The sequence below is a fragment of the Bidens hawaiensis genome, unplaced genomic scaffold (genome assembly GCF_021521415.1).
Source record: "Bidens hawaiensis isolate Kalapana, Puna unplaced genomic scaffold, B.hawaiensis_p1.1 tig00024462_1, whole genome shotgun sequence".
Classification (NCBI taxonomy): domain Eukaryota; kingdom Viridiplantae; phylum Streptophyta; class Magnoliopsida; order Asterales; family Asteraceae; genus Bidens; species Bidens hawaiensis.
The window spans coordinates 64,736-92,287 of record NW_027493865.1 but is presented as its reverse complement, the minus strand read 5'-3'; the positions used below and the strand labels follow the sequence as shown (position 1 = coordinate 92,287).

General features: G+C 34.0%; 2 protein-coding genes across 3 annotated transcripts; one reads left to right on the top strand and one right to left on the bottom strand.

Moving 5' to 3' along the window:
- Nucleotides 1-347: 347 nt before the first annotated feature.
- Nucleotides 348-12,784, bottom strand: LOC143569372 (ubiquitin C-terminal hydrolase 12-like). 2 transcript variants are annotated; one of them, XM_077055307.1, is made up of 32 exons: nt 12,711-12,784; nt 11,306-11,375; nt 10,994-11,141; nt 10,720-10,877; nt 8,739-9,004; nt 7,800-8,018; nt 7,606-7,714; nt 6,753-6,868; nt 5,654-5,752; nt 4,979-5,088; nt 4,502-4,576; nt 4,323-4,401; nt 4,000-4,146; nt 3,825-3,905; nt 3,615-3,734; nt 3,394-3,516; nt 3,197-3,274; nt 3,006-3,094; nt 2,766-2,874; nt 2,607-2,675; nt 2,404-2,508; nt 2,271-2,326; nt 2,007-2,184; nt 1,823-1,924; nt 1,668-1,739; nt 1,472-1,537; nt 1,309-1,374; nt 1,146-1,229; nt 960-1,076; nt 795-869; nt 620-706; nt 348-531 (listed from the first exon to the last, which is right to left on the bottom strand). In XM_077055307.1, exons 1-32 carry the CDS (start codon nt 12,738-12,740, stop codon nt 490-492), a joined length of 3,345 nt encoding a protein of 1,114 aa, XP_076911422.1. In that variant the 5' UTR covers nt 12,741-12,784; the 3' UTR covers nt 348-489. The 2 variants fall into 2 exon arrangements, with proteins under 2 accessions (XP_076911422.1, XP_076911421.1); XM_077055306.1 differs by having other exon boundaries at nt 2,607-2,874.
- A 5,164-nt stretch (nt 12,785-17,948) lies between these two features.
- Nucleotides 17,949-26,144, top strand: LOC143569359 (fasciclin-like arabinogalactan protein 16). The gene is made up of 3 exons (XM_077055298.1): nt 17,949-18,718; nt 19,622-20,094; nt 26,044-26,144. The coding sequence occupies exons 1-3, from the start codon at nt 17,949-17,951 to the stop codon at nt 26,115-26,117; spliced, it is 1,317 nt and encodes a 438-aa protein (XP_076911413.1). The 3' UTR covers nt 26,118-26,144.
- The last annotated feature ends 1,408 nt before the right edge of the window (nt 26,145-27,552 follow it).

The following is a 27,552-nucleotide window of genomic DNA, read 5'->3' as shown; positions in this document are numbered from 1 at the left end:
CTGCCCGGTTCCAGTTCCTAAAAATATCTGGTTTGTGCACCTCTAAGGCTCTAACCACGGGATAAACCAAACAAACCGAAGCGAACGCTCATATTCTGAACTACATCTAATTGATAACAAAAAGTCTCATCACTAATATAAACTTTAAGGGAATCTAAAGGACGCGGTAATCTGTTAAATATATATAAAAAGAAATATAAAATTAAACAGGTTTTAAAATTTAGTTGAAGGAAACAAACACACACACACACACACACACACACATACATGACACATCTATACCTCTATACATCCCACTCCCAGATCCAAAATCTTGACTCTCTAAAGTACAATAATGGGGGAACATTATCTAAAAACCTACTTGTCACCCCATACAGGGATGCTTCACAAACTTTTTTTAAACAAAGTTACAAATCTAACATAATTTCACCTCGGTAAGCGCTTTACCAAAATGCCCTTGCACGTCTGCCAACAAACTCGTGCTTATAGCTAGTTGTAGATTCTAACTGGTTTCTCAAATGTATGTCGGTTCTGCATACACCAAAATGATAAATAAGCTTTTTCTTCTTTTACTATTTGAAGACAAATTTAAACTCTGTTTTACAAGATTAACGTATACCTGATTCGCGGCATATGACCGTTTGGATGTAGTGTCCGAGTGCTCCAGCCCCAAGTATTGTTCCCAAGCACCGTAAACATCTCTTCTCTGAAACCAACATATTACATAAATATAGCTAAATTATTAATCGAAATATAATGTTATTATAATAATATAAGGATTAATGTATAATAACCTGAAAACGGTTAGAGACCACATCAGAATCCTGAAGGTACGTAGGCCGACCCAAAGAGAGAAATGCAAACTTCCACTGATACATTATGATTTAAGAAAGATTAAAAATAATAATAATTATCATAATTTGGTTTATGTGTAAGAGAATAAGCATTCAAAAAAATACCTTAGAAAATTCCTCGTCGGGAACTTGTAGTTTCTTCTGTATGCGTATTTTAACTTCAGCTAATGTTTCATCTTCCCGGATCACAAGGAAAAACGGTTCCCCAAAATTTTGTACTTGCTGTTAATACAAAGTTATATAATAGTGAATATTTAGTTATTATTATTATTTAAAACTATAAATGCATACCTGGTTCTGAGTGGTGTCTTTTGTAAAATGATAAACATGAATTAGACGATCCTCTGGATCAAGGGTCTTTTCCTCTTCTGTAATCTGTAATAAAGCGAAAAAACATAAAAAAATAATCAACACTAATCCAAGCATAAAGTTGTATAAGAAACTTATAGTATACCTCTTCAGCACGTAACGTCCAGTATTGATCATTAATGTTCTCGATCTTTTCATTCAGAGGGAAAATCTGCGAATACAGAATTACAGATTATTCAGAAGCAAATTAAAATATTTAATAAAGTTAAAAAATATTTTTATAAATAGAATTTGAAAAGGTTGAATACCTTGTAAATCTTGTGGTAAAATACTTCAAGTAATCGAAGCTCTGCATCTTTATGAGATAGCTCAACCTGTTTCATGATTACATTCACCGGTCAACTAAAGAAGACATGGCAATTTTGGTCCGTTTGAGGTCAACCTAACCCGACCAGTTTGACCCATTATAGTCTATTAGAATTAGGTAAGAGTTGATATGCTTACCTTTGTCTTAAGATCGTTAATTACATCACCCACTGTGCTTTGTTTAGGCAATCTAATAGTATGTATGACTACCTATCAATGGTAAAAAAAATACAAGAAAAATGAGAAAGTCAAGCATAGATAAGAATAGCAATAATTATAAAGTCAACACTTACTTCATCTTTTGTTGCATGATGAAAAGCAACTTTTAGAGTTTTCAGGCCTTGCAGTTCAGGAAGAGGAATATCCAGTACTTCATAATACAAAATGTCTGAAGTCTGCATAACAAAAAAAAACATAAAAATTAAATGCAAGTATTTAACAAAAGCGACCTCAATTTGAAGATGATTACAAAATAACCTGATTGTAGTGGGCCAAAATGTCTGACAGATGTTCCACCCCTTGGTATTTAATCGGTTGCGGTTTTGGCTGCTGGGAATAACAGTTGTGAGATGTAAGCCGAATTTTAGACGGATCGTCCAAGTTTAAATGAGAAGCAACTCGTTCAACAACGTCATCATAATTATGGAGTTTTGACCTGAAATTTAAATATAAACAACGCAAGATTAAACAAAATTATTCGAATTTGTAAAATAAATGCCGAGCAAATCTTGTACTACTCACAATTCCAATGAGAATTCATCCTCCTTTGGTTTCTCCAGTGAACGGAAACGCACAACCTACGTCATTTAACATCAACATATGAAACTAATAATAATGGTTCATTAAACTCATAATAGAAAATTTGATAGCATACCTGGCGATTATGAACATACTCCAGAAAAGCTGGAACATCGGGATACCTACATTTTATTCCAGCCTGAAGAGGTTTTTGGAAACAAATGATGTCTCCGTCTTCAAGCTATAAAACAAAAAAAAATGGCTATTTTGTGTAACCCTTGATTAAAAGAAAGAGAAAGAAAGAAATAGTTATAAAGATGTGGAAAGTTGGAAACTTACCTGACTAGCCCGAAATGTGAGCTTTTTATCAACATGTTCACACATAACATTAGGTTCAAACTTAATTTCCTGAATGAGAAAAGGATGTGTCAGATTCAAATTAAAAGATTCATGATCGAGCATAACAGAATAACAGAATAAAGAGATTAAAAGACTGACCTCAAAGAGTTCTATTTCTTCATTAGGAGCAAAGCCAGCCAGCTCGTTTAGCTTTGTAAGTATTTCTGTTGGTTTTCCAGTACCCTTCACAAACAGCCGCCCAACATATCTGGCAAGGGCCAATGCATAAAAGTCAAACCCTTATGAAGGTATATATACACACACACACACACATATATATATATATACATATATATGTGTGTGTGTGTGTGTGTGTAGCAAGAGAGAAAGAATGGATACCGAAGCTCTTCTTTTAAAGGGTCATAAAGCTTAAAGAAAAGTAGAATCTCCTCCTTAGTCTTTGCAGGTGGAAGAACTGGCTGTGAATTCTACACCAATGAAAAAGCAAGTGAACTTTATAAGATTAAACTTTGAATATCATAATATAAAAGGAGTTATATAGATATAAATATATAACAATGAAATCTCACCGGTCCAAGTTCTACCTCCAAAAACAACTTAAGTTCAGCATTGTTAGCCTTATTTGATACCTCCCTCAAATGTCCCACCTAAAAATCACATAGGATTGAACATGTTAATGATCACAGATAACCAATGACCAAACTGCTATATAAATAAACAGATTTTGAATGCTTTATAACCGGTTAAAACGAATATAAACACATACAGATTGAGCTTCTTCTAGAGGAGTCAATGGACGATTTGGACGGTAAGTATGATTTTGGCGTTTAGCCCAAAGCCAGAAACGTTGACATTGTACCGGTATACTCAATTCTTTAGCTACTTCCTCCTGAAAAATAGCATTTGGAAGTTACTAGTTACCACAAGAAGTTTCATTGTAATATATCGCATACAATTTCAAATTAAGTCCGTAACCAGTGATAATACCTTGAAAAGGGCAAAAGATATTTGCTTTTGAATACGGAAACTACGAACTTTATCATGATCCACTAGATCAAAAAATATATTTTTCCCAATTTGTTCATGAAGATTCTCATCACGGGCAACCTACTTACATTAACTTACTGGGTTAGTAAAACTGTATTAAGTAACATGAAAATCAAGTTTTTTTCTAAAATGGGTCATGAAAGTTGTAACCTTTATAATAGTATACAAATGCGCCTCTGCTTTCTCTTTCCTTTTTTGCTCTTTCTCTTCTTGTTCTTTCTTCAATCTAATCTGTAAGGTGATTTGATCAAAAAGGGTCAAACAAAGTAAATATAAATATACGCCACCTGTATAACAAACCCTGACAACAAATGGACAATCTTACCCTCAGGTGTTCTGCTACATCCTTTTCATCAACATTACAGATAATTTTCTCCTTGTCACTTTCACGTATGTACACAAGCATATACGCATTTGAATACTTTGTAAACTTAAATGGAGAGTTATTGAACCCGGGATTTGCTTGAGGTAACTGTTAGCAACCGTACAGGAAAAGTCAGAAATAACTTTCTAAGTTGTCTAGCAAAACAAACGATCTAAATTAACGCAAATTATGAGATGTTTGCGAAAACTAAGATTGATGTAGAATGTTAAACTATATGTTTTGACCAAAAGCCACATTAGCATATTACTTGTTTGACCAATTACCTCTTCCTCGCCTCCATATTGTTCATCCATAGCTCTCTTCATGTCTTCTTTAGTTACACGTTCATCATCAAATTTCAGCCTAACCGAGTGTTCCCAAACATTTAATAACTTAGGAGGAAATTGCATGAACAGAATGTGACAAAATGTATATGCAAATCTAATTGGCAATATTTTTGTACCATTGATCAGAGAGTGTTGGTCGAATATAGGCATAATAATGTCCACCATGAACGCCACCACTGTGAACCAATACACTGCAAAAAGAAAATTGAGTTTGTCTTAGCACCAAATATTGATATCCACCGCAATATGTAGGGGAAAACATTTTAAACCAAACAGTTTACATGTTGAAAAACCAGCCTTTTACCAAGTTAAGAAAAAAACATAGTGTATCCACCTTAAATTCTTATGTAGTTAAGATGTAATATGATCATTCAAAAAGAAAGTTATTGTGGGAGTGATGGTGTAGTAGTGTATCCACCTTAAAATTCTTATTTAGTTAAGGTGTAATATGATTTTAATAAAGAAAGTTACTTGGGAGTGATGGTGTAGTAAAAGTATTTTAAAACAATTAAAGTATGTATTGTACTATTGATTTTTTCATTGTTACCATGTAACTTGTGAGCAAACATTTATATATGTAGATATGCTAGTACCTGTGAAGGGTATAGAGGTTGCGAACACTTCTGTCTGCCTGGGGTGATAAATACTTACCATTTTCTCTATTAAGATCAAGTTGCAATGGAAATTCATAACGGTCATTTATCTGTAAAGTTCAATAGAAACATCTAAATGATAATGCTTTAGCAAGTAGCTTTATGGCCCAAAAAGATACAAACAAAAAGCATAGCCTTTAAATAAGTATACTAAAAAGATACCCAAAGGTCCAAAACTACCACAAAGTGTTCCTTTTGGATAGTGCAATCACAACAAAAGACAATGTGCACCAACTAACATGATTGTTTTAACGAATTAAAGAAATAAGCATTGTGAGTCTGATGGATACTCTAAATGGCTCTCAACTTCTCATGCATTTGCCCTTCTTCACTCGTTTACATTGTTTCTACAGCCTACAGGTCCTTTTTAAATTTTTTGCTTTACTAATAATATAATTATATAAGTTGAAAGGAAGAAACATTTTGAGCCCATAAAGAATCATTAAACATAAGTTAATGTCTTATCTGAAATATATATTCATATATCATATAACAGAGTATTGCTTAAACAATAACAAAAAATACAAACTGTGATTCATAACAACCTAGCAGGCATGAAAATGGCAGCATAAAACATAAAATAATTAGCAGAGTAACATAAAAATTGCAACTAACCTTCACCATTGTATCTCGCATGAAATCATATTCAAATCGTTTTAGTTGGAGCTGAAGAACAGGGGGGAAATCAATGAATAGAACACCCTTCTTTGCATCCTGAAAGTTCATAGTTTACAATATTAAATTGTAATCATGTTTAAAAATACAGTTTCGGTAATCATAGAGTTGTGTGAAGAGTTTTTCATGAATCAGTATTAAGTCCTCTTTTAAGTTTTTATTAGTTAAATCATCAAACCATAGTCACAAAAATCGCGGTACGTTCTGGTACGGGTACGCGGTTCGCTAAGGGTAACGTATTCGGTACGGAGGGGGGTAGGTTCATTTCGGTACGAACCGGTACGGTGTACCATGTAGTTCGGTTCGAGGCAGAATTAAAATTAAATATAAAATTTATATATCTTATAAAAATAAAATTATATATCTTAAAAAGCATTTCTAGGCTATTGTGTATATATATACATATATTTATTAATAATTTATGAAGATTATCTTGTAAAAATATGTATTTATGTAGTAAAGTTTAGGGTTAACTTTTATATAAATAGAAAGTTGAGGGTGAAAAATGACATTTTGTTTGAAGAAAAGAGTGAAAAGAAAAGGGAACGACGTTTCAGTTTTAGGGTTTTCAAAGTTTCAGATTTGGGATGGCCACAGTTCCATAAATCCGGCCAAATCTGGAAGGCGGCCAATCGGAGAGGCGTTCAATCGATATACTATCAGTTCTGATTCGCGATTTTTGTTTCAATCGGAGCGACGGATTGGCGATTTCTGGTTCACGATTTAGGGTTCAATCAGAGCAACATTCCGGCGATTTGGATCGCGAATTAGCCGGCGACCGGCACGCTTGCGATTTCCGATTGGGTACAAAACGTACCAATACGAAAATCGCGGCTACTTGAGCGATTTATGTGACTATGCATCAAACATATAATTCTGAACACTTGGAACTGTATTTTCACTTCTACAATCAATGATCCTATGACCAAAACTTTTCAGATTATTTAAAGTGTGACTTGTTAGCCTAGCCCCATCATCAAAATTGAAACTTGGCTCCAAAAGATTAGAAATCAATACAAATTAAAGAAATCCATCCAACCTGTAACCCATGTTGCTCAGCATGATACTTGTTATCACCTTCAAGTCTTTCCACCTCCACATACTTGTCAAAAGAAGCATAGACATCACGACAGCCTTTGACATCAAGCTGAAGGTCTAACACAGTGTGCAAAAGTTTAGCAATAAAATAAATATAGTTATAGGGGGCACTTCCAACCCATTTATAATGAAAATAGGTCCATTCAGATTGTATTTGGTTGATAACAGGTCAAACAGGTGTACTATAAAAGAGTAGCTAAAACTTATACGAGTTGAATAGGTTAGCAGCTCAAAAGTTGCCTAACATCCAAATGCTTACAAGATCTTAAATCATTTTTATTTAAATGAAATAATATGATCTTTTTTATATTTATAGTTTTTTATATGTTCCCAGCAGAGAAAAGTGCATAAAACTTTTATTGAAGCCATTTACTTCACTTTTACCTAACAAAAGATAAATTGCTCTGGAAATGTTAAAAAAAAGGTAAGTTGACTTCAGAAAGGGTAGCACGCTGGCAAAAAAGGCGTACAAGGATAGCATATCTATGCCAAGATTACCCTTTTTGAACATAATAACGAGTTAAGTTACCCTTCATTAGGCAAAAGTGATCTAGTGAAGTGCATGCCCACACGTAAAACTGGCCTATAGTACATTACCCTCTAAAGCAATTCACCCTATTTGCAAATAAAAATTATATAATGGACAAAAAGGCAGCAGTGTCAGCCTGACCCATGTTGACCAGCGCATAAAAAGTATCTTTGACCCTAACCCACTACCCAACCCAGCTGACCCAACCGATTTGGCACCTCTATAGCCTATGAATAAATTAAACTTGTTAATCAAAAATGTATACCATAAAATGACTCCTTTCTTGTTGATTTGTAGTCTACATTTATGCATTCGATGTAGTTCATATGATGCCCTTCAAATAACTGTTGGATTGTGCCCTCCACAACAGTTCCCTTCACAATGAGACCACAAAATGGTACATAATCAGGTAACATCAGAGGGTAAATATACTAAAATTTATTAGAAAAAAACGCATACCTTCATCTTATCTTCAAGTTTCTCACAAAGAACCCTATTGAGTTCTTGAACATCATGCTGCATAAAAGAATCATATGTATCCCAACCAAAAGACTTGGTCAACTCTTTTGTGGCCACACTTGTGTCACTGTACTGAAGCTTATAAAACAAACTCTGTAAAGCCAGTGGAATGCTCCCTGACGGCATATCATTCTCGGTTGTGGGCATGTGATACACAGCCTGTTTCACAATGTATGTATAAGTGCCTTCTTGCATCAGTTATCATTGTAGAGGTGGCAATATGGGTAAACAGATCGGATTACGTCAGCTCACACGCACTTCTTGTCTTTTCTTTTCTTAAATATTGAAAATAATGGATGTTTTAAGTTGACTAAAGGCCTTATATACTATTAAAATACCTATAAAAATTTTAAAATGCGATGATTTAGAAAGTTTTGTGCATTTTATCAAAATCTTTCATAACTTAATCGACAGAATTGGGATTTATCAAAATCTTTCATAACTTAATCGACAGAATTGGGGGAAAGGGAGCAATTCTGCTTTTTTATAACAGTTCTTGATTATTAGATTACATAATTCCATTTTCAAGGATATGGCCTAATCTCTCAAAAGACAACTTGAATCTACATTCTTTCAAATCCTCATAAGTTACAGAATATAGAAATCTAATTTAAATATAATTTGAAGCATGATACTTGCCTCCTGATAATTACTATGATAGCCGCAGATATTCACCAAAAAATCTTCATTTTTATGTTATGGCAATGACGGCCTAATTTTTAAATTAAAATACTTAGAAGGTTTAACTCATTAAGCATTTGACCTGTTTAAAATGCAGAATAAACCCAAATCGGCCTGTAAAACTGTAAATGGGGTCAAAATTGCCACCTCTAGATATGACTTATGAATGAGCATGAATTAACCGATACTATTACCAACCTTCCTGAAATAAGGGATGTGGTACAATGTCTGAAGTAAAGAGTTCATATAGCAAGTAGCACCTTGATTTTTAAGCCCAACATAACCAGTTTCCTTTTTTGAGTCATGTGACCAGTAATCAACAACCTTCCGGACTGCCACATCAGCTTCAACTATGCACGTGTCATTCAAAAGATATCCTCTACTGGGGTCATATAGCTCACTAAGAGGCATAAATGATGTGAAACCCCAATCGCTTTCTCGTGCATTGAACTGATGTTGAGTATCTGCAGGAACAAGATTGTAGTGAAGATGAGAGCAAGAAAAATGATGGAAGACAATTAGAATATATGAAAACAAACAGGTATCACTCTCATTAAAAATGATTTTATGAGTTATGAAAACTTATTATATGTTTAATGGAACTTCATTGAGATGTTCTAACATGTTATTGATGGCATATTTCCAATTGAGATATAAATGTTTTTCACATTTACAACAAACAGAAACTTCATATAATATATGTTTTAACCCACACTCCTCAGGACTACCTTGTTAATACAATGCATGTCGTAGGTAAACAATGTTTTTTATGTCAAACACACAACACACAGAATACTATAAACCAAAAAAAGTGATGATTAACACTCTTAAGGAAACAAAAGTATCCAGAAACAACAAGCAGAGCAATACAGCTTATCTGTCCCAAACGCCTTAATAAATACAATCAGGTAAATAAAAATTAAATTGCCTACATTTCAAAAGTGATGCATGTATCACAATTATTAACATCAGGATATTAACTAGCCAATCCGAAAGTTATTCAACTATTTCTCTTGAGAATCTAACACTTGCAAAAATCTCTAATAGAGTACTACAGGACTTCTCTTTGCATGCAAGGTCCCTGCAACCAACTACTTGTTGCATGCAAAAATAGATCCTAAATACATTTTGTAACTAAACTCAAAGCTTACAAAAATACAATCAAATCTACAAAAAGATACAAAATGCATCAAAAATGACAGGCTAAAAAAGTTAAGCCTATGAAACTACAAACAATTATTTCGGGAATCTCCTTTCAAAGGTTCATGCATAAAAGCCTAAAACACCGCATGTAATCAAGCCAACCAAAAAGGCAAGCAAGAAGCCACTAAAGATACTTAAAAACAATGGAAACTAGAAATTGAAGTTGAATTTTGTTCGTCGTTGAATCTTATATGCATGTTGTGTGGAGGGCAATGTCTTCAAATTAACAAATGGGCATAAAAAAACACCATAAAAACCAGAATTTTTTTAAATCTACATAAGGTTCTATGTTTTAAGAAGATATCAAGCATATCCGGTGGCAACACATACTAGCCAGGTGTCATCTTTAACTTCTCTTCCGTTCATTATTCTTTCATCTTCTGGTGGGAAGGTTGAACAAAACAGGGTTACCAATATCATTCACACGTAAATGTAATAAAAATAACTTTTTTAAGTTTTTAGGACCAACTAAAACATTTAAAGAAAGCCAATTCTTACTAACTAAGCCCATCCAATAAGTTTACTTGGCATATGATGTTATAAGCACCAGAAGACAGATTAATTGCTGAGACATGTGAAAACATCAAATAAAATGCATGATAACAAAAAGGTTTCAAATCAAAGAATGATATCGTTCACAACCTTATATATCTCACCAATTTGAAATTTTCATTAGCGTCATAAACTATAAAGTGCAATTATGAATATAAACTTCCTGAGCATGATAAACATAGTATGGGCATTCAACTTGTCAGTAAAGTGTATGGCTTATAAAATTGCTGTAATGCCTTTAAGTTAAAGAAGGTTCTCATTTCTCGACCAGCATCATACAATTAAATTCTCCTTAAAGCTTCTTTAGTACGACAATTAACTTCTTGCAAAAGCGTATTCCACTAAGTGTGTATATTAACCATCTTAAAGGCTGTTAATGTACAGTAGTCTAGTTTGTTCAAAAAAAAAAAAGCAAAATAGTTACCTTTTCGCATGGTGAACTTGCCATGAATTTGATTAACCACAGCTAGGCTAAACTGAGCATATCTACTCCAACCATATGGCAATGTGGTGGAATCAGCAACATCAAGATACATTGACAAATGGTCCACATTGTTTCCTTTTGGGAATATGAGCACTCGCCTGACCAAGACGCCATGTGAGCAAAAAATACCATAAACCAATCACCAGAGTAATATCTTAATAAAAAATCATTGCAAACTTGGATAACATAGATATATAGCTAAAACAATCAATACCATTTATATCCTCCAACAAAGAAAACATCAGAGTACAGCTTTTTGCCATTCAATCTTGAGAAATTCTCTATTGTCCATGTGAACCTTGCTGATGGTGGATCATCATCTACCGGCGTAACAACAGTGTTAGTAGCTTCTGCAGGTGTAACTGACCAGATAATGGTACCACACAGGTTAATTTACTTTAAACAGATGTGAAAATATTACATATATCTATCTAGTGAAAATATTACATATATCTATCTATAAAATCATGAACATAATATGCACAGATTCATGAAGGGAAACAAAACAATACAAATCCATGAATACCTTCCATTGGTTGAGGTCCTTCAGCGGCTGCAAATTCAGAACGTGGAACCAGCATCTCTTCCTCTTCCGGCTGCAAAATTAAAGTAAACAAATAAGCGGATTGGATCTGCAATCTAATATATAATTGATTGCACAGTACCTAATCCTGTGAATTCAAACCCCTAGAAATAAATAACATCAAAAATAGTAAGGATATAAAACAAAACTAGAGCACTTTTAGATCAAGTTTCAGATCAAATAATGATCTTAATCAAACTCGCTAATCAGATCAAAACAGAGTAAATAAGCAAGTTAATTAATAAATTGCAGATACAAACATGCGTTAATAGATATGTATCGTGTGTGCATATAATTGATTACGCAATTCCTGATCCTGCTAATTCAAAACCCTAGAAACAAACATATCCTAACATGGTAAAATAAACGAAACTGAATCACTTTTGGGTCAAATTTCAGATCAATTAACGAACGGTTGAGAGATCAAACTCGAGAATCAAATCAGAACAGAATAATTAACAATCTTAAAACATAAATTGCAAATACAAACATGCATCAATAGATATGTATTAGTTTCACAGTTCCTGACCCTGAGAATTCAACCCTAGAAATGAACATTTCCTACAATAGTAACAAAAACACGAAACTAGATCCCTTTTAGATCAAATGACTATCGATTATGAGATCTAACTCAACAATCAGATCAAAACAGAGTAATTAAGCAAGCTAATAAACAAACTACACATACGAACATGCGTCAATCGATGCGTATTGATGCCTGCATATTCAAAACCCTACAAACAAACATTTCCTAAAATAGTAGCACTAGAGCCCTTTTAGGTCAAATACCGATCGATTACGAGATCTAACTCAACAATCAGATCAAAACAGAGTAACTAAGCAAGCTAATTCACAAACTACACACACGAACGTCAATCAATACGTATTGATTGCCTGCAAATTCAAAACCATAGAAACAAACATTTCCTAAAATAGCAACAAAAACACGAAACTAGAGCACTTTTAGGTCAAATACTGATCAATTACGAGATCTAACTCGATAATCAGATCAAAACAGAACAATTAACCATCGCAAAACATGAATTACATATACGAACATTTACTGTGTGTGCGTGTAGGTGACTGAGTGTGAATTAGTGTGCGCATGAATTGATCGTACGAATTCAAAACCCTAGATATGAACATTTCCTAAAACAGTAACACTATAGCACTTTTAGGTCAAATAACGATCGATTACGAGATCTAAATCAATAAACAGATCAAAACAGAGCAATTAAGCATGTTAATTCACAAATTAAATATACGAGAGCATGCGTCAATAGATACGTATCATGTGTGCATGTGAGTGTGTGAATTAGTGTGAATAAATCGGAAATAGATGATGTACGTCAATTGGAGGCGGAGTCATGAGAGTCATCGACGGCGAGTGGTGGCGATTCGATCGACGGAGAAAACGTGAAGTTTGATGTGAGGAAATGAAAGCAAGGAGGAGGAGGAGGAGGATGATGATGGTTTAGGTGGGGCTGAGGGTAGATTCGGTATTTTGGGTGTGGAGGTGAGAATGATTAGAGGAAGGACTCTGGTGGCTTGGATGGGTGTCTGTGGACGTATTTTGGTGAAATGACTGAAATGACCTTTGAGGGGTGAGTATGATTAATTTTTGGCTTTGGTTTAGAGACACCCAAAGCCTGGTATGGCTCATACGACTCGTATAGATAGTAGCTTTTTGTTAGGCTCCGGTTGACCACGTTATACGAGTCAACCTATCCAGCTATGCCTAATACGATACGAGTAGTGTGTGGCTATGCATGCTCTAAAAAGCAGGTACGGTGTCGGTGTATGGAGTTACAAAACAACTTGTGTAGCTATACTGATCTATATAACTTGTGTAGGGTGTATGGAATTCCAAAAGACTTGTATAGAGTATACTAGTCGTCTAAAAGGTGTTCGAGTCGTTTACGATTCTGGTCATATGTGTCTTTTGAAAATCTGGTGTGGTGTCACTATACGGAAAACCTATACAACTGTATAAGCTAAGTCATATAAAGGGCGTCTGAGTAACTGAGTCGGGTGTTTTATTATCAGCCCCCTTAATTTTTATTTTAACATGGTACAAAAACGATATAATAAAATAAAAGACCAGCGAGAAACTGGAAAATGTACGCGATAAGACAAAGACAACTTGAAAGGGCAACAATAAACGTACAGGCAATTAATTAAAAGCACAGGAGCAACGAATGACAATAATTGAACCTGTTAGACATCCACGGGTAGAGCTTATATGTGATATTAGCTGTTAACACTCTCTTCCTCTTTGACTTAGGAGTTCCAGCGGCGGTCACCAATATTAGTTCTCCTTAACTTGACACTTACTTATTCACATTGAAGCTAGTACAGAAGGTTCTTGACGAACCGGGTTCCAACCGAATAGAGCGTGGAGCCAACTAGTTCAGTCGAACAACGTAACGAGTCTAAGGGAACCCTTGGGACCTTCTTCAACCCCAGGATGTGATGAACGACTCCTTTGATTCAATTGCAGCTCCTTCTATGCTATCAATCCCATTTTGTTCACAGCATCCTCTTCTGGGAAGGAATTGAGGGAAGGAATCGGAAGATGTTCACGACCAATAGGATCCTGACGTACCAGTTAAAGGCGGCTAAGCCTTTCATCCTGATAAAAGAAAGAGTTTTCCCACCCTCCAAGTATCCAAATGGAAAGTGTAGTTCACTGGTTCCACCGAAAACTCTCATTTGTCGGCAAAGATCGTGTGAGTGTGCAGTTATGCTTCGGATGCTTCGACACCTTAAGACAGATCGATCTTAAGAAGATCGAGGTACTTTACTTGTCTTGTTAGAGAAAGGCAGCCCCGGATGTCCCGGTACTCGTTGAGTATGGCCTGGGGACAAAACACATCATCCACCAAAGACGGCATTCTAAGTTTTTTGAAGATCATATCAATACGAACTATCCAAACAAACCAAAACAAAGAGTATAAAATAGCATGAAGGAGTATTTTCCAGGTTTTGGATGAAGGGGGTCGACTTGAAATGGATACAAGTTAATCAACATAAGTCAATATCCACCAATAGCTCGGTACGTTGATGATAAAAAAGTAAATTGTTTCAATAAGTTATAGTCATCGTATATAGATTGTTCAAAGCTTATGTAGTCTTAAATACCTTCAATTTCTTAAAGTTCTATACAAGTTTATAAATAAAGTTAAAGATTAGCATTGGAAGTTTAGGTTAAGAACAAGTTTACTAACGTGTATTATTTATTCACTCCTATTATGTAGAAATGAACAAATGATTAGAACTAAGCTTCAATCAAATTTTCTTGTTTAAATTGTTTATAATTTTGATGGCTTGCTCCGTTGCTTTTATGGGTCCAAGTACATAATATTAGTTTGGACACAAAAGTTACATCTTTATACTTTTGACCATATTTTACGCAATTTACTTTAATTTTTCTCAAACAGTTTGGATGAGGTTACACCAATACAAGGATGCTGAGAATGGTGTGTACGAAGGATAATAACTTACAAGAATGTTGGTAACTATACTGTTATAAAAGGTAGTAGTTTAAAAAAGAAAATAAAACATCATCCATCATATTATTCACGACAAATTGTAAAGTATATTAGGGACTCCTAGGATAATTAAGGAGGTGAGTCATTCATTATAGTCTTCGTTTACTCATTGTGGCTTTTTTGCCTTCCATTTATTCGTTTAAAAAGTGTCGCTTATGTTTTCATTTAAAGAGGCTAGCAACAACCGGTAGGCTTTGTCTTTCCTGAGCGTGGCTATCAACCTATCAGGGACTCATGGAATGATTAATAAGGTGAGTCTCTTCATTCTATTTTTCTTTTACTCGTTGTGGTTTTCATTTGTTCGTTTAGGCTTTCATTTGTTCGTTTAAAAAGTATTACTTCTGTTTTCACTTAAAGGGACTAGCAGGAACACATGGACTTTTGTTTTCGTTGAACGGGGCTATTATGGACTCGTCGGATGATTAAGGAGGCGAGTCATTCATTCTGATCTTCGTTTACTTGTTGGGGTTTCCATTTGTTCGTTTAAAAAGTGTCGTTTTTGTTTTCACTTAAAGGGGCTAGTAGGAACTCGTGACCTTTTGTTAATGTTGAACGGGACTATTATGGACTTGTGGTATGATTAAGGAGGTGAGTCCTTCGTTCTAGTCTTCTTTTACTCATTGTGGTTTCCATTTATTCGTCTGGGCTTCCATTTGTTCGTTTGAAAAGTGTCGATTTTGTTTTCACTTAAAGGGGCTAGCAGGAACACATGGGCTTTTGTTTTTCACTGAGTGGGGCTATCAGAGACTCGTGTGATGATTAAGGAGGGGAGTCCCTCATTATAGTCTTATTTTACTCATTGTGGTTTTCATTTGTTCGTTTGGGCTTCCATTTGTTCGTTTGAAAAAGTGTCGATTCTGTTTTTAAATGAATGGAGCCATAAGCGACTGGTGGGATTTTATTTTTACTATACAGCGCTATCAGAGACTCGTGAGATGATTAAGGAAATGAGTCTCTCGTTCTAGTCTTCTTTTACTTGTTGGGGCTTCATTTGGTCGTTGCGCTTTCATCTGTTCGTTTGAAAAGTGTGGTTTCTGTTTTACTGAACGGGGCTAGCAAGGACTCGTGGGTTTTCGGTTTCACTTAACGAGGCTATCAGTGACTCGTTTGATTATTAAGGAAGTGAGTCCTTCATTCTAGTATTCTTTTCGTCGTTATAGTTTCTATTTGTTCGTTTGAGCTACCATTTATTTGTTTGAAAACTAGTTATTTTTTATTACTATGCATGTATAAACATCAAAGTTTGTTGTCTATTACTATATATTATTGTTACATTGTGTTTTTCATCATGTTTGACTAGTTCTAGCTACATCGGACATGGCTACGTGCAACATACATGAAACCTTTCAAAAAGAAGTTATTTAAGACAAAACTTAGAACCTTCAAAAAATCCCCTTATATTCGTAGATCATCATCATCATCATCATCATCGTGTTGTGTATATACATGTGAGAGTTAGAGTAAAGATATAACGAAGATACATCAAAGCGGAGAAATTCCCTTTCATGAGTGAGGTTGCTTCAAACTTAATTAAACCTATTATAAGTCGTCTACACATTCAGTGAAATTAACATATCCATACTTTATTTGATTACGCTATAAATATGTTTAATGGTAAAGAGTAGGGAAATAGGTATAGATATAATGATATATTGTTCTTTTTGTTTTGAACGACTAAATTTTTATTACATTTTAAAGGGTTTGAACTTTGAATGTTTGATCTCGTATTTAACTTAAATCAAACCATATACACTATATGTATAATCAACTCTAAATATAAATATTAACACTTCGTTGTTTAATATTATGAGATAATCATCATATATTGTAACTTTATGTGGCATGCAAATCAATAATACACACAAATATTAATTAAATTTATTTTGTAAGACTATGCGACTTCATCATCAAACCTTTCACTTCTCTTGTGATAGCAACCCACGACCACATCACCGACGATACTTTACCCAAAAAGTTACATTTCCCCCTTAAGCTATCATCTAATTACACTACAACCCACTGTCTTTATTCCAAACCCCTGTTTTTCAAGTGCCGTACACAACCTTTTGTCTTATCACCATAAAAACTAAAAAGAGAGGGTCCTATCATATAAATAGTAGTTTTACTATCAAATATAAAATGTTTTGTCATGTCATTGAGGCATAGGTTTCGTTTGAAAATTGTCTCAAGCCACTAAAGTTTTTCAAGTGCCGTACCCACTGTAGAGGCCCTAACTTCTATTGAAAAGTCATTATTACATATGCTAGCTAAAGCTTAAATTTAATAAGCGAGAAGCACGCAAAACCGACGAACTTTAAACCCGAAGCGTGAAAGCGCGATGATTTACGTAAGGAAGGAGCAATGTTTTTATATAACTTTTTTTATCTATAATTTAGTATATAAGTATTAAGTTACCTACATGTACAACCTAAAAAGCATGTGATATAGTACTTTAAAGGATAAAAACGACCCATGTATAGAAAACACGCATTGCAAACACGTTTTTTGCCTAAAAAATCCCGCTTCACCTGCGCTTTTTGGACTTGAGCCCCCCATGTAGGCAAAAACAAGGCCATCACCTTGTGTTGCTTTGCACTTCGCTTCTTTTTTAAAACCAACGATTAAAGCCATATCATACAAATCGTATAACTTTTATCACATGTCATTGTGTCATACAGAATATAACATTTCCCACCACGATACAACATTTATTTACATGTAATACCAATAATATAACCTTTTCTACATATCATACGAACTCTATAACATTTTTCACATAGCATACAATTACAATAACTAATAACATTTCCCATGTGTGATATATTTATTACTCAATACAAAAATCTTACTTTACTTTTATAAAACCATAATATAAACCACACCCCACAAGCAACATAGAGTGAGAAACACGAACAACAACAATAACACACTCTCTACACGTATCAACCTCCCTTCAAAGCAAATCAAACCCTTTAGTTTTATTAAACAACAAGACCATAATATATTAATATCCAACCAAACACCACCGGAAAACAATGGCCACCACCTTCCAAACATGTCTCATTACATTCTTTCTACTGAGTCAACTCACCACATCCACCCAAATCAACTCCAACTCAGTCCTTGTCGCCTTACTTGACTCCCATTACACCGAGTTATCCGAACTCGTCGAAAAAGCCTTATTATTGCAAACACTCGAACGCGCCGTTGCGAATCATAACATCACCATTTTCGCCCCGAGAAACGAAGCGCTGGAGCGAGAACTGGACCCGGAGTTCAAGCGGTTTTTGCTTGAACCCCGGAATCTTAACTCGCTCCAGACGCTTGTTCTCCACCACATCGTGCCGAGTCGACTCAGTCGGACAAACTGGCCGGCTGAGTCGACTCGGCACACCACGCTGTCGTCAGAACCCTTGCGTTTATCGGGTTCTGACAACTCCTCCGTGAATGTAACGCTCGCTGGCAATGCAGAGGTTATCCATCTAGACGATGTGCATCGTCCAGACGGAGTCATTCACGGAGTCAGCCGGTTGTTGATTCCTAAATCTGTAGAGCAGGATTTCAACAACAGGCGCAACCTGCGTTCGATCTCCGCGGTGAAACCGGAAGGTGCACCGCAGGTTGATCCGAGGACGAACCGGCTGAAGAAACCTGCGCCCCTGGTTCCTGCCGGTTCGTCCCCAGTTCTTCCCATATACTACGCCATGGCGCCTGCTCCAGCGCCCGGACCGGGTGGTCCCCACCACCATTTTGACGGTGAGAGTCAGGTCAAGGATTTCATCCACACACTGCTTCACTACGGAGGGTAATATTTTAAACCAAAAATTTAATTGTATTGTTATCATCTAAAATTAAAATTCATAGATTCTATCCAAAATTTAATACAATTGATATGAATATTTGATCAATTTGTTTAATTGGTGAATAAATACAAAGAATTGTAGACATTTTGGTTTGGTTCGGTTATTTCGGTTAATATGTCGGTTTTCGGTTAGGTTCGCTTAATAACCAAATCTAAACTTAGGCTAAAAAATTTTAAACTTTATATAATTAGTCTAACTAACATTTTACTTATAAATACATGAACAGAGGTATAAAATATGAAATATATAAAATTGAGGTATGAAAGCTAGAAATACGTGAAAATTGAGATTTAAGAGTTAGTAATATATAAAAATATGAATAGTTCGGTTAGGTTTCATTTAAATCGGTTAATTGAGGGTACAAAAAAAACTGATAACTTGTTTTTGATTAATTCGGTTTTTAGTTAATCAGTTTTGGTTAACTTCGTTTTTGGTTAATTTTGGTTCAGTTTTGTCGGTTTCGGTTAACGGTTTGGTTATTGCTCACCTCTACCGAAAACGAGTGTAACCGTATGCCCAATAAAATATCAATTTTTTCAGTCCGGTGCCGATCATTACCGATACCATTGAAAATATCGAAAATGAGGGAAACCATAAACTGAATAATTTTTATTTACGGTCCAGTACCAATCAGTAATTCCAGTACATTCAAAGTACCGAAATCATAGGGTACTGATACCGAAATCATGAAAAAAAAAGTACCGATACTGGTACTAATTGTGTCCAGTAGGTACCCGTACTAGTATGGCATCAGTATTCGGTAAAAATGCCCATTCATAATATCATCATCTACAAAATTCAACACATCTGATCTCAACATCTAACTTTGTTAAATCAATAAACAGATACAACGAATTAGCCGACATTCTGGTGAACTTAACGAACCTCGCAACCGAAATGGGGAACTTAGTCTCCGAGGGCTACGTACTAACCGTTTTAGCCCCAAACGACGAAGCGATGGCGAAACTAACCGCCGATCAGCTCGCGGAGCCTGGAGCTCCGGAGAGGATAATGTACTATCACATTGTCCCTGAGTATCAAACCGAAGAGAGCATGTACAATTCGGTTAGAAGGTTCGGGAAGGTTCGGTATGATACACTTCATGTACCGCATAAGGTGCTCGCCCAGGAAGCCAATGGTTCGGTGAAGTTTGGTGGTGATGAGGACACGGCGTATTTGTTTGATCCGGATATTTATACCGACGGGAGGATTTCGGTTCAAGGGATCGACGGGGTTTTGTTTCCGGTGACGGAGAAGACGGGGAATAAGGTGTTGGAAACGGTTGAGTGGGTTCGAACAAAACCCGAATCTCGTAGAGGTACGTTAGAAAACACTTTGCATAGATTTAAAAAACGAGTGAAACCATACACTGAATACCGTATTGGTATTTTTTGGTTCAGTACTAGTATTAGTACCGGTATCATTGAAAATATCAAAACCAAATGGTATTGTTTTTGAAAGCATGAAAAAACGAGTACTGATACCGGAAATAATTGTGTTTGGTCCGTTCTAGTTCAGATAATTAAAGTTAAAACAATTGTAAAATATTTCATAAAACTAGAACATTGATAATGCAACTAAAAATATTTTATACAAATTGAGCAATGTTAATACTTTAATTAGATGGTTTTACAAATAAAATAACATAACTGGGTTATTAAAATATTAAAAATTTGTTTACTGTTTCGTGATTGGTTTTTTATTTTAAAAAAGTGAAGTAATTTATTACATAATTACTTATTGTAATCTAAACATTTGTAACCATTTATTAGTATTGAACTTAATAAAAAAAAATTATCATCGTATGCGGTAAATCTCACTAATAGCAAGAATATTATAGTGTGGGGTTAAGATGTCCCAACTTCGCATTTATCTACCTTGTAAGAATAAAGAGACTGGTTTATAAAACAATAAAACAGTAAATAAATTTTAATAATTTGTATAAATCACTTATTTATTACAAATTTGTTTACTGTTCATTATTTTATAAACTTCGCGTGTAGCCTCCCTATTCCGATCATGAACTTTACTGTTTCATGATATTATAAATCTTACTAAATTGCGTGTAACTTCCCAATTTCGGTCATGAAATAGATAAATAAATTAAAAAATTGGATTTATATCATTTATGATTCGACACATAAAAATCATTTTGATGTTTAAATATATTAAAAAATAATAAATAAATTGGCATATATTTGTGGTTACTAAATAGCCTTGATATTATGTGGGGTGGCAGAACTAGTGAATTTTTAAGCTGTCGGTGGGTCAAGGGCAAAATGGACATTTTATTGACATGTACTAATTGCCCGTGATGAATTATGAATGTCACCTTTGTTAGGATTATTATTAAATGGAAAGTATAAAGTTAGATTTCATATTGTATAAGTTCTTTATTTTACATATTAAATGCTTTAAATTATATTAATTCTATTGTATTAAAATTATATTCTCATTTCTTGTCCCATAAGTTTCTTAATGTTATACAAATATTTTTATTTTGAACACATTTAAAAGTAGGGAAAATGAACTATTTGACCAGATTTTTTCTCAGGATATCCGTTTTCAATCTTGTTGACTTGTACATTTTTCAATCATCAGCCAACAAGATTTTTATCCAACAATATTCTGACACAAGTGATAAAAACTGCCGGGTCGATAGTTCTTATTAAAAAAATTGTCGATAGTTCTTATGATGAGATTTTTTTGGCTTCTAATGGGATTTTTTTGGCTTCGGATGAGATTTATCTCATCTTCCAACGGGATTTTTTTGGCTTCCGGCAAGATTTCATTTATGTATTCCGACAATATTTTTTTGGCTCCCGATGATATTTTTTGGACAAAATTTGGTAGTTTAAAGATCTCGATTAAAAAGTGTGCAGGTCAACCAGATTGATAGTGAAAATTATGGGGAAAAACTGATTAAATGGACATCATTAAAAATTAGAAAGTGTGCGGATCAATAGGATTGATGGTGAACATTATGAGAAAAAACTAATTAAGTGGACATTTGTTTATTTTCACCAATTAAATGAATGTTTTGGATCATTTTTCCCTCAAAAGTATTATACACGTGACAATGCGATACGATCCTATTATATTAACAAGTTTATTATTATTATTTAAGTTTATCTTTTATTTAGTTTCTTTATTATTGTCAAATTATGTTTCCTTATTGTTTAGTTTTTCTATTTTTACGTTTTTAGTTTTCTATATATTTAATCTTTGTTTAAAAGAAATAATAAGAAAACTAATAGGATCGTATCACAGTGACACGTGGAATGTCGACAACCTAGCTTGTGCTTGTTGTACTTGTACCGTACAACAAAGTATCCTTTAGTCTTAATTAAAAAGCTTACCAATTAGGTTTCCATATTTGTGAACTTTAGCTACCAAATTAGTGAAGATCACAAATCCGTAAATAATATTTCCTTTGTGAGGCCCATCATTGAATTATGATATCAAGTAGGCAGGTGGGGTGGGGTGGGGTGGGGTGGGGTTATATATATACATACACACACCTCTCTCTATATATATTTGTGTGTGAGCTGTAGTGTCTTTGGATCTATATTACAAAATTGATGGTTTATTTTGGAATAAACATAAAAAGACTTCACTTCCACTAACAAACATCATGAAACTTCATATCAAAAAAGCATATAAATCCAAAGCACTTGACTAAACTATTCTGGTACTTTTATTATGACAAGCTGTTTTCTTTCACCCGACCCGTTTCTTCGACCCACTCATACTCTATGAATAGTGACACGTACACACAATATAGATAGATAGATAGATAGATATCGGGAAAAGTTAGCGTACAAAATAAATTAACATGTTAATTGTGAGAATCAAGTAGAGTAATTATGTAACTACTTTATAGGTTTGAATTAAATACAAATGAAATTAACGTGCTAATTGTGAAAATCAAGTAGAGTAATTATATATATATATATATATAAAAGTAGAGCAATTATACAATTACATCATAGAGTAATTATGTAATTACCATGCAATTACATAATTACTCTACTTATATATATAATTGTTCTATTTGATTATCACAATTAGCACGTTAATTTCATTTGTATTTGATCCAAACCCATATATATATATATGAAACAGGATCAAATACATTTTATTCTTAACATGAAAACAGTGAGAACCAATTTGCTGTTATTATTAGGTTTATTTTTACAAGTGTTTGCTGTTATTTTTTGTTCGTAGTTGCTAATTTTCGATTATGAGACGTTATCAGTATTTGTTTATTTATATTTTGTTGTTATTTAGATTTCTTCTTTTGCTGATATAAGTATTTGTTGGTATTTGCTGTTATTATTTTGTTCTTGATTTTGATTCTTTTGTTGTAATTTTTAGGGTTTTTTCTTTGTTATTATAAATAATTGTTTATGTAGATTGATATTGTAGTTGATATTGTTTCATACGTTCTCGTTTTTTTTATAAATTGGTATTATTTCCTACGTTCTCATGTTAATACTAAAATTAGGGGTGTTCAAAACCGGATATCCGAAGTTTCGGATATCCGGACCTTTCGGATAGTGGATTTCACTATCCGAATCCGAAATTTCGGATATCCGATCAGATAGTGAATCGGATATTCGAAAATTAAAAAAAAAAAAGAAACCTATTTTAAACTTACACATCTCAAGAATTTAAGGTTTCCAATCCAACAAACAGGCACAAGTTGTTCAAATACAAACAAAAAATCAAATAACATACAATCAATTGTTCAAAATAAACACGACTGATGAGGGTTGTAGGTGTTATAATTGTACATAAAAAAATAAAAAATATATATTAAATTTAATATATCGGATAGTTCGGATATCCGAACTATCCGAAATATCTCAGAATTGCTATCCGAATCCGAATTTTCTGATATCCGGATTTTGGATATCCGAATTTTCGGATATTTCGGATACGGATTTTCCTATATTTTGGATTCGGTTTGGGATTCGGATTTTTCTGAACACCCCTAACTAAAATGCACATGAAACTTCCCCTATATAATATATATGTATGTATGTGTGTGTGTTTTTTCCATATTTTTCTTGTACAGTTGTACTTGCAATTCTCATAAGCATGTTGCATGTTCCATATAACATCAAACATTTTTATGGGTTATATTACATTGGTGTTTTGTATATATTTTAATGGTATTTTCATATGCAATTAAAACTTATAGAATCCAAACTGTAATATACGTACATTATAGGATATTTTAGTTATTTATATGTGCATGTAGTTAAGCCATATGATGAGATCTTCTTTGTTTGTTGACATTTTAGAATCCTTGCTGTCATTAGAAAGCATTAAGTCACATTGATTTAGATCCATTTAGTTGTGGAGATATTATGCAATATGCACAAATATTTTTCCTTTCTTTCTATCATGCATATGGTAGAAAAATGCACTTATTTTATTGGTAGAACAATGGATTGTAAATGAGCCGAGCTGCTCATGGGTTATATTTGAGCTCGTTTAATAAGTGTGTTTGAACCTGAGCTTGAATAGACCAGTGAGCCTAAATAAGCATATTATTCATATAATTTTTATTTGGATATATTAAAATATTAAGTTATGCATTTAAATAGTAATATCTATTATATATAAAATTATGATAAAAATAATTAAATAGCATGCATCATGTTATGTATAATGTTGCAATTATAAATATATATATATAAGTATTAATGTATGGGAGAAGTATAGTTTGAAAACCCTCTTGAGTTGAGAAAACCTGTGAAAACCCTACGTAACATCGTTCTTTTTTTTGTTACATGTAATATATGTTGTTACATTTAATACAAAACATCGAAAACATAAAAAAAAATGTTTTGCTATTTTTTTTACATTTTTTAATAATTTTTATATATGTTTTCAGGAGAGAGAAAATGTAAATAAACTTTTACATTTTTTATTAACTTTAATTGTGAACCACAAGATTTAACCTTTAATTAAAAACATGTGGTTGAAAATGGATTTCTAGAGTTTTCACAACTCAAGTGAGTTTTTATTCTAACCTAACCCTGTATACCTTAATGTATGTACATAAATAAAATAATTGAGTAGTTAGCTAATAAATATTGATTCTCATACATTACCAGTAACTTTGTGCTATGACTGGGATTCCACTAGGAACATCTGTTTGTTTGTAACTATTAAACAATCTATAAGCTAAGCTCAAGCTTCAAAAACTTATAAGTCGAGCTCGAGCTCTCTTAAGTTAACCGGACCTAGATCGAGCTTAAATGAGTATGGACGTAGCTCATTCACACTCCTGGCTGAACCAGGGGTGTGAAGGGGCCGATTGTCCTTTCAACAACCAAAATTCGTCAAAAGTTTCTTGTAAAAGCGAGTTTTCTAAGAAAACGTGAAATTGGACCTTGAATTATAGTTATTAAAGAGAACCCTATAAGTCAATTACCACCACCATGGAAGTGTAACACTGCATGTGATTGATAGTTCAATTCTCATGGTGGACAAATGTATAGATTTTGGAGTAGGATTCGAGGGTATGTATACCTAGAGGTGCTAAAAAACCAGAACCGTATCCGACCCTACCCATAGGGTACGAATAGGGTATGTATTTCAGTACCAAAACCCGTACCCGGAACTGGACCCGCTTTATACCTGGAAATACCTGAAAACTGGAACCAGTTCCATACCCGGAACAGGGTATTTCCAATACCTGTAAGTCTGTAACTGGGGTTTTCAAATTCTCAATCTATACCCAAAATTACCAAAAAAAAAACCTAAAAATACCCCAAAAAGTGCAGCATCTTAAAAATGCAATCTATACCTGAAAAATACCCCGAAAAAAACAAAAAAAAAAACCAAAAATAAAGTTTTTTCAGTACCCGAAAATAGGGTATTCAAATACCCGGTTTTAGAATTATGGTTCTATGTCCGACCCGAACCCAATGCATAGGGTATAGTTTTAGAGACAATACCCTGGTCCGAACCCGACTCGGGTATTATCAATACCCGATTTTCTAATGCCCCCGGTCATACCTGGAACCGAGCATTAGAAAAACCCAATTTGTGCACCTCATGTATACCCATTAAAAAGTTAACTACCAATGAATTGTTGTCAGTAGTCGTTATGGAAGTTATGAAGCTGCTTTCATGGACATATTTAATTTTTGGAACAACTTAAAGTATATAACTAATGATGGACTCATATTAACTAATATCTTATACTTATTTAAGTAATAAATCAATTAAAAAATGTTACTATTTGCAGGGAAATTGCTTGAAGTAGCATGCCAAGTGCTTGGAACATTTGGCCAAGATTCCCGGTTCAACACATGCCAATAGAATTATGTCTTCTCTCTACCAAAATAATCACTTCATATCCCAATCAAAAGGTTTAAACTTTAAATCTCTCATCTCAATTTTCTTTTAAATTATACAAAGATAAAATATTAGAGCATTCTCAATCCGTTCCCTAAAATTATGTGAGGGGATTTGCAAATTATATGGTATGGTTATGAATGGTTGTGAGTATAGGAGAGAGAAAATTTATATGGGAAAGTTAAATTTGAGGATTCACTATAGATATTGTATAATTTTTTAATATATTTATAAAGTAGTAGTGAGTGAAAGAGAGAGAAAATATGATGATAAAGGTATAAAAAATATTATTTAATTAAACAAGAGAAAGAAAATACAGTGTTTTTTAATGTAATTATATGATATATATGGATATAGGGTAGGGAACGGGCTGAGAATGCTCTTATAGGTGGCAATCATGACCCGTTGTTTAAATAATGAGTTGATTTGGGAAAAACTAAATTGTATATATGAGTACATTTGGGTCACCTTAAATTCGTCAGCAGGTCAAAATGGTTTTTTTTTTTTGAAAAAAATATATAACATCTATCAAAGTTTTTTATTACATCGAAACAGAATGCAAGCGGGCAACAAGTTACGCCGCTACCCCTTGAATTACAAAACCTAATTTTTTTAAATACAAAAAATGGATCGCTTTAAAGTAGCCAGTGGCTCAAATTGAATTACCTTAAATTAGTCAACGGACCATTACCATTATTTGGCTTCACTTATTTTTTGTTGCTACCCATCACCGTCGTGACACTCCTCCACTGCCGATACTACTCCTCCACTGCCGATACTGACACTCCACCACCAGTCCACCACCGCCCATGTCGCCTCGACCATCGACACTCCACCACTGCCGCTACTTCGCCACTAAACGGGAGGTGGGGGTTTTTTTTTCTTATATGACTCATTTTAACCCAAAGGTGTGGGTGGGGCACGGTGAGGTGTCGGGTGAGGCGTGGTTAGTAGTTTTTTTTTTCTCTAACGCGATCCCATATTGGCAACCCATTCATTATGCTTAGAACACGTTTTGACCTGAACTCATTTTGCTTAAAACCCAATCTGACCAGACTGTTTCAACCCGTAATTCAGAATACGCCCAAGTCATCCAGTTTGCTGGGCCTAGTAAAGATGAAAGGGTGTTACATAATCCATATAATGAAATAAATATATTTTTCTTACATATAATAATAGGAAGATAAAAGAAGCTACATTTTAGTATGATTAACCCATAATAATACTTTTAAAAGTCATTTGTTTTATTAGATCAACTTAATTACTTTTTTATAATTTTCATGTCATCGTCATATCTTTGTGTTACATATATGGGTTAGCCTTTAATTGATATATATATTTATTTTATTTTAATTATAGGGATTGTATAAAGACTTGAAAGGATATGTGAAGGAGCACT

Bases quoted from the DNA above. Each gene is read 5' to 3' on its own strand.
- LOC143569372 (XM_077055306.1), bottom strand. From the start codon at position 12,740: ATGACTCTCATGACTCCGCCTCCAATTGAC. The intron at 1,538-1,667 runs GTAAGCATATCA...ATCATGAAACAG, and splicing joins TTAACGATCTTAAGACAAAG to GTTGAGCTATCTCATAAAGA. The intron at 1,375-1,471 runs GTATTCAACCTT...CTGTATTCGCAG, and splicing joins TTTACCACAAGATTTACAAG to ATTTTCCCTCTGAATGAAAA.
- LOC143569359 (XM_077055298.1), top strand. From the start codon at position 17,949: ATGGCCACCACCTTCCAAACATGTCTCATTACATTCTTTCTACTGAGT. The intron at 18,719-19,621 runs GTAATATTTTAA...ATCAATAAACAG, and splicing joins ACACTGCTTCACTACGGAGG to ATACAACGAATTAGCCGACA. The intron at 20,095-26,043 runs GTACGTTAGAAA...TACTATTTGCAG, and splicing joins AAAACCCGAATCTCGTAGAG to GGAAATTGCTTGAAGTAGCA.